Source organism: Cyphomyrmex costatus, unplaced genomic scaffold, assembly GCF_001594065.2.
Source record: "Cyphomyrmex costatus isolate MS0001 unplaced genomic scaffold, Ccosl1.0 scaffold453, whole genome shotgun sequence".
In the NCBI taxonomy this organism is placed as follows: domain Eukaryota; kingdom Metazoa; phylum Arthropoda; class Insecta; order Hymenoptera; family Formicidae; genus Cyphomyrmex; species Cyphomyrmex costatus.
Window position 1 is genome coordinate 227,921 of NW_017278779.1, and position 8,144 is coordinate 236,064.

The following is an 8,144-nucleotide window of genomic DNA, read 5'->3' on the forward strand; positions in this document are numbered from 1 at the left end:
AAAGTGTCGTGCTGGACTCAGGTATTAAAAAATTGATTAAAAATATGTAGAGGCCGGAACTCTGCTTCTAAATGATTGCAATGCATAGAACTCTGTGAGATCTAACGAGAACTGCCGTTGAAACTGATAGAAATAGTCAGCACGTCACTTTTTCTAGAAGTTTTATGCCATTTTCTATATATATGATGTATAAAAATTGTTAAATGTCGTTATTTTGTTTTGAAAATGCATATCTTAGTAGATTTTTAGTAGAACTATCGGGAACTGTTGCTAAAAGTGCAAATATTTACTTTTTTTGTGTACGATATTTATTTGTTAATTTGTTAGTTAGTTTATTGTTAAATTAAGAACAATAATTGTTATTATTAAATCCATTTAGCTCGATTTAGACTGTTCAATTATTTAATTTGCATTGCAAAAAACGAGCGAAATTTATTAATTGTATTTTTTTATTTTTTCCAGCTTTGGACACAAAACACATCAGCACTCGGTACATTAGTATATATATTTTAATCATAGAAAAGGAACTTTTATTCTGTAAAACTATTACGAAGAAATTGAACGAGAATGAAAACGTTAATTTTATCGCGTAATGCAGGCTAATCCAACATTCCCTTATCTGAAAACATATATTTATATATATAGAATATATATATAATCCTAACATTTAATAAAAAAAAATGATTACAATATTTATATTATTAGATATATATTTCTTAATGAAATATTCCAGAATGATTAATGTGAATAAATATCACTTTATCTATATATTAAAAAAAATTTATCGATGTTATTTGCTATAATTAAACTCAAGAAGAACAATAAGTTATCATAACATTAAAATCATGTCAAAATGATTCCAAAATGATCACGAAACGTTACTTTTTAAGTGTTTCTGATTAATTTGAACATTATTTTGACGTTATCATGACTTGTTATTCTGTTTGGGGACTTAGATCGAATATATATTATACATACATAAAGTTGTTTTTTTTTATTAGAAGCTTTGTGCTAGTAGGACAAATCAATAAAAAATGTTGATAATCTCTTTTATATAATTCCTAGTCCTCTATAATATTGTATGCATATAATTATATGTCCATAATTCAGTCACATTAGTCAAAGTTTTTATTTAGCTATAAAAATTATTATAGTGCAACTTTTATTTAGATTGGATTCCGTGATTATTGAATCACAATGTATCAGATAAATATCGCTTTCATATCGTTTGATTCGTATAACGGAAATTTCCGTTTATCATTCCTTTATACAAATCTATTTACAAAGTTCGCAAATCATTTTACTCGTTACTAAACAATATTTCACTTCACCAAATGTACAGAAAAAATTGTTTGAGTAATGGCTTGACTCGGTTTTCGTATGCTATTGTGTAAATATGTGCTAAAAATATATAATTGATGCGAAATCGCGGAATCAGGCGATCGTGTTTACTTAAGAAAATAGGTTTTATCCTTGGAAATGCAGAAATAGTTTCGATTTCGTTGTGTACAAACGCAGTCACGTGAACCTTTATGTCGCGTACGTTCGAATCAATCGATCTACGAAACCGATCATTTTAATTCGCGTAATTGTACATTTATTACAGACTCAATCGTACAGAAAAGGTTTTGATCCGATCTGAAAATGTAATCAGGCATGCGATCGGAGCGCAAATACAACTTTATTATTACGTTTTAACATGCACAACGTAGTGTAATGTGAGTCTTTATGAAGTTGACTATTTTCATCGCTGTGTAGTTTTTACGAAGAACGCAATGTGAATGTAACTAGAAAATGTATCGAATTCGAAAATTTTGTGTTCTACTTGATTGTCGAGCTGATTCATGAAATTATCGAATTTCTACTGTTGAATCGATTTGCACGAGGAAGGATGATTTGCAAGTCCAATCTGTGCTTGATCATAGGTCTGATCGTCTTCATATTCGATCTCACGTGGAGTCAACTAATCAGGCCAGTTTATGTGTACGAGGGTCTGATCAAGGGTATCCGTGACTACTTTAATAACACATGTATTGTATTTTTGCACAGCAATCCGAATCTTGTTGAAACACAAGGTGTGAGCAATGCGAAAGTAGAATATTGCGTTAATCAGAATGATTCTTGGTATGCTAATGCAATCGACCTTTCATATACATATATTGAAAACTCGTACTTTGCAGATCTTATGGAAAGTGAAAACTTGGTGACTCTTCAGAAGTACCTAAGTATGACCCATCAAATACGCACTACTTTCATGGATTTTCATATGTTTAGCACACGAGTGAGCATTTAAAGAGAAAGGGAGTTTGCCTTTTTTCTACAATTAGTATTATTTAATCATTAAACAACGAGAAATGTTTTTTGATAACAAAACGCTATATAATAAATTGCAAGATTATTTTGCGCATCTAATTGTCATAAATAATGCATTTACCTCTTACCACAGAAGAATACATTTGATTGCAGGTCGGGCAAAGTTACTATCACATAAAAAGACCTCTGTTCGTTCTTCTTAACGACTATGAAGATACAAGGGATAATTTTGCTCATGTAATTATTTAAAAAAATTTTTTTAAATACACTATAATAAGACTTAATTTGTTATTCAATTATTGCGGTATACACAATATTATTTCTAGTATTAATCTTAAAAAATTATTAATGCACACAGAAATACAAGAAAGCTTTCTTTTTCAAATTTTTATTGTAATCAATATGTAATAAAATATAAATATATGTACAAATTAAAAATATTTTAAACAAAGTTTTATTTTTATAAATTTTGTAAATTTTCAAAATATATTTTCTATAAGTTTAAAAAATTTTTTTTTTAAACATGAAATACTATTTTCTCGTTATCGCGTTTTTATAAAGCACAGCCTGGAAAATTTCTACGAACAATTGGCATGAACATTTATTTACTAAAATGTAGCAGATCACAACGTGGATCGCGATGGCTTATCCTACCTGGCTGGTATTCTTCAATAACAAGACCAAATTCGAAGACTTTTTCTTTGAGATTTACATACCGTTTGATTGTAAGTTCATGGTGGTTCAGAGTAGCGCCAACGTAACTGACAGAGAAATCATCACTGAAGTTTATCAAGTTGACAGAGGAAGAGAACTGAGATTATCGCAGTTTGGTACATGGGATGTAAGGAGTGGTCTGAAGGGTCCTAAACACGGTCTATTTTTAAGAAGAAACAATCTTTTCGGCCAAAATATACGCGTTACATCAGTCCATGTAAGGTCGCTTATCCTATTTTTCGCATAAGAATTATAATAATATTCATATTAATCAAACACGCAATTAGTGGATTAACTGTTTGTTAAAAGAAAATAATATTTAAATTTAATGATAATCAGTAAAATACAATAACTTTGGTAATAACTATATGGTAATGATATAACGTAAGATAATAGTTGTTAACGAAAGCACTTTTTAAAATATTGTTGTCAGAAATAGGCCTTTTTATAATTTTCTTCTTGTTCTGTGTCATACAGTGATATAACAGTACTTTGAAAAGTAGTTTTGTTCATCACTTTATTACTTTGCGTTCTTTTATATCTATCACTTTTTTGAGAACAGAATTATATTTATGATCTATATGGCATTCTAATATTCGCTTTGGCGATGCACAATTTTATGCGCATAGGACCCTCCTATCAGTTTGTTTCATCGTAATGAACGAAACGAAATAATGAAAATAAATGGCTTTTTTGGAGAAGTGATACTGCTATTGCAAGAAGCATTAAATTGCACGTGAGTATATTAATATATATGTATATATAAATTATATTATAAGTGTAAGAGAGAGAAGTTTTTATATAAAATTATGCTCTGTAAATAAGCGTTATTAAATTTAACGATTATATTATATAACAATTTGCAAATAATAATATATAATTTATTGAAAAGTTAATAATTGTCGTAATATATTATACCGTATTATGATATATTGTAATAGTTTTCTGTATCTTATCACTTTCTGTCTGGCTTTTTCTTCGTTTTTTCATCAGCTTGGTCAGGTTTTTTCTGCTTCTCATCTTTTTCCATTACTTTATCATTTTTCTTTTTATTCTTTTTCTCTTCTTGAATTTGATTTTGCTTTTCTTTAAGCTCTTTCAATTGTCTCGCGGTCTCTCTTCGAAAATATTCTTCCTCACTAGCAGCCGCTTTTTCCTCAAATATCTCTCTTTTTCGCCCATCGCCGCTTCTTCGACGTCTTTCCGAATATGCTCTTGGATTATATGATGGATAAAACCTAATTATATTATTAGATTTATTAAATAATGTAAGAGATCTTTTTCATTAAAACAAACCATAGTATTCAGTGTAAAGGACAATCAATTTTGAATTCGTTTTATAAATAATAATAACATATAAAATAATTTCCTAAATTGATAATGCAATAAATAATATATAACCCCTCCCCCATTTCTTTTTTTGCACGTTATTTAAATACTTATTATTAAGAGTTCAATAAAAATGATAATATGATATCTTAAATAAGGTTATTACATTGTTATTCTGATTCTTTTAAAATTAATCCATTTTGCAGCAAGATTGCGCAGCATGACGTTACTGTTCCTTCATTCTATATTTTTCTTCCTTCCTTTTGTTCTGGAATTGTTGCAATAGCTATTGTTGTTTGAAAAAAATTATCAATAATTTTGACATGATTATCTGGTTATTTAATTTTGATTTTGACAGCTTTCTTGCTGTGAAGTTCCTTCGGAAAAAGCATACAATTGTCAATTAAAACTAATTATTTACTCTTTTTTTGTACAGGCTGCGACAAAATTACTAATTATTAAAACTGATTCTACCCCCATATATATACTACAGATTCACCTACAAGGAAGCCAAATCGTGGGGTATGTGTCTACCAGACGGTTCGTGTACAGGTGCGATTGGAATGTTAGTGAACAATGAGGTCGACTTTGCGGCAACGGAGTTTATGATGTCCTCGGATAGATTAGATGCTATCAGTTTTACAACGCCTATTTATACAACCAAGTAGTATATTCCTTCTTCGATAATTCTAAATAATGAGATACATATCAAAATCTAAATCTAATCGAACAATGTTTTAGTAACAAATTTAAGATATACCCAATTTAAAACACTGTATCTAGCAAGCATCAAAATGCGCAAAACATAAACATAAACATTTGTGCGAAAGTAATAAAGTTTAAAGGATACTTATTATTTGGGTGGATTTAGTGACACACGTATTAAATTTAATTGTTTAAATATGTACATTAAATTGTGTCAAGTCCATTAAAAACAAATGAAGAGAAAACTTTCAAAATGCCAAATTACAAATAGCCAAAATGCCAATTACAAATCCAAAATTTGTAATTTTTAGATTAGAAAACGTGAAACTATATACGCACATACAAGAAAACTATGCACTTTAGAAAATAACAGTATGTCAATCAGTAGGATGCGACGTATGGTATTAAACAAAATTGCTGTTAACATTTGCTAAAAATGTTAAATAAATGCATTTTGTTTGTTTCTAGTTAAAAAACATAATGCACTTTGAAATATGTATATTTTCTTATTATATAAATTGACGAGATGAAAAAAAAGTGTTTTCTAAATATCTCAGAATAACTTACAGAGTGTCCCAAGCGAACATCTAAAATATCTTTGAATCTGTAAGATCTAAAGAAAAATTCGTATATATATATAATCAAAATTGCACGGCACAAAGGAGGTTATCATATGGCGATAATCATATTTTTATTTAGGTGGAGGTGCTTCAGAGATATCAAAGTCAACTTCATTTTTTTAAATGGAATAATTAATTTTTTCTTACATATTATATGATTACCGTTATCTTAATACTTTAATAATACTTTTAATGAAGAAGAATTGGGAAAATTATATTATGCAAAAAAGCTTATATAAATCCGACTAAAAAAACGAAGTTGATTTTGATATCTTCGAAGCATCTCCACTTGGATAAAAATTGAACGAAAATGGATTGAAATGAATTAAAATAGATTCAGATTTTTTCAGAGATACGGATTCATGAATGTTAAAATGAATCCTTTCCAATCCTAAATATATTTTTGTTAGGAATTGCACGGAGCATATCTGTATGCCTTTCAATCTAAAAATAATATCAGCTTTTTCAGTGCATCATGAATACTATGTTCAATTCAAAATTTTGAATAGAAAACGTAGTTTTTCAATCCAATTGCATCTAATTAAATCCAAAAGAAGTTTTGCTGTTTAAAATACGCATTCGAATAGACAAAACGTCCAATCCATTTTAATCCATTTTCGTTTGCTGGATTATTATCGCCATATGATTATCGTCCTTTATACTGTGCAATTTTGATTATACAAATTTTTCTCTAGACCTTATAGATTTAAAAATATTTCAGATGCTAATAGTTGTTGGAACAACCTGTATGATATGAGTCTTTCAACAATGAACACTATGCTATTTCTAACTAAAAAAGAAAAAAAATGAAATTTTCTACAAAACGCATTTTAAAAGTTTATATTTTTTAAATGCACTCATGAGTTTACAATCCAATTTATGACCAAGTGTAACTTGTGCATAATAACAGCTGAATTTAATTGTTTATTAGATTACGGGCTCTCTACAATAAATTATTATCTAAGCTTTAAGTCTTAATTCGTGAAAAATTGATCAATTACAATCGATTATTCTTCTCACACATGTGATTGATAATTTCTTATGACTTAAAATTTATTTTTCAACAACAATATTATATTTTGACTATTTATAATAATTTTATCTACGAAAGAGATAATTTTGAAGTTTGAAATCTGAAGAGGACTCAATCAAGGAGTCGAAACTTGTTACGTTTATTATGTCCTTAATTTTAAGTATAATTTTTATATATTTTTATATTTATATCCTAATGTTTTTTCAAATTTAAAATTAAATATGTTGAGATTGTAATATTATTTTTAAATGAAATTTTACTTTTGAACTCTTACATCGCCCTTTCGATTTGTAGATATTAATTATTCTTAAAACTTATGTAATGACTTATTGTAGAAAGCTTATTAGATTGCGTCGAGTCCATTAAAAAAACAAATGTACTCTCATAAGTTTATGTGCCAAATCATGAGAGCCCGGTAATAAAATTAAAATCTATTAATGTTCCTTTCATTTTAAGATATCGTGCGTATATTAAAAGACCTGCATCGTCTGACGTAAAATGGGATGCTTATACGGCACCGTTCTCCACAAGTATTTGGAATGTCATTGCTCTTTTTATTGTACTGACGAGTGGAACGATTATGCTCATTCAGAGATTATTTACATTAACATCTCCATATCTTCGAAATGACAACCGTTTGAGATTTACAGAAATTTTGTTTTTTGTCACAGGAGCGTTTTGCAATCAAGGTAATTTCAATTTTTACGCGCCAACCCTTGCTCGAGTGCTTACGCTTTTCTTATATAGCGTCTTCTCTTAGGATACATCGGGTATAGCCTTGAATCGCACCAGTTACGTATAAGCGCCTTACACTTGGCTACATTACATTATAGTGGTATACACCGTGGAGTAGACTATTCCATTATTGCGCTAAATCCTGCTTCCGGTTGATTTTCAATTTCAAATTTTAAATATTTTACATTAACTTTACGCCGTCTCTTTGAGTAGCAAGATCCCACTTTGTGCATAAAATTTACATTATACAATGGAAACAAGCTAAACTATCTGAGTGTTGCACTGGTGGGCGATCGTGTAGTCAAGAGAAAACGCTTTTACGATAATACTAATTTTTTTTGTAATATATGACCGCTGTCTTTCTTATGAAAAATGGTATTAGGTATGAAACAATCGACGCTGGATCCTGTGAGAATTGTGCATTTCATAATTCATCTATCGGCTGTTGTGATTGTAGCCGCGTATTCCGCTGCCTTGATTAGTTTCCTTACTGTTAAAACATTTATTATGCCCTTTACGACTATGGATGGTCTTCTGAAAGATAAGACCTATCGTTTCGGTGTGGTCGGTGACTCGGCAGATTTTAATTTTTTCCAGGTGCTTATAATAATTAACAGATTTTTTATCTTTGCTATACAATCAGAGAGAGAGAGAGAGAGAGAGAGAGAGAGAGAGAGAGAGAGAGAGAGAGAGAG

At 29.4% G+C, this 8,144-nt stretch overlaps 1 protein-coding gene across 1 annotated transcript in view; it reads left to right on the forward strand.

The window, feature by feature from the left end:
* The first annotated feature begins 1,891 nt into the window (after positions 1-1,891).
* LOC108777651 (uncharacterized) overlaps positions 1,892-8,144 on the forward strand; it is a 16,769-nt gene continuing 10,516 nt past the window's right edge. Inside the window, exons 1-7 of the mRNA XM_018544593.1 lie at positions 1,892-2,075; positions 2,181-2,281; positions 2,933-3,244; positions 3,657-3,763; positions 4,850-5,020; positions 7,171-7,403; positions 7,832-8,046. Of these exons, the coding sequence (XP_018400095.1) occupies positions 1,892-2,075; positions 2,181-2,281; positions 2,933-3,244; positions 3,657-3,763; positions 4,850-5,020; positions 7,171-7,403; positions 7,832-8,046 (1,323 nt within the window). The remainder of the gene's footprint in view (positions 2,076-2,180; positions 2,282-2,932; positions 3,245-3,656; positions 3,764-4,849; positions 5,021-7,170; positions 7,404-7,831; positions 8,047-8,144) is intronic.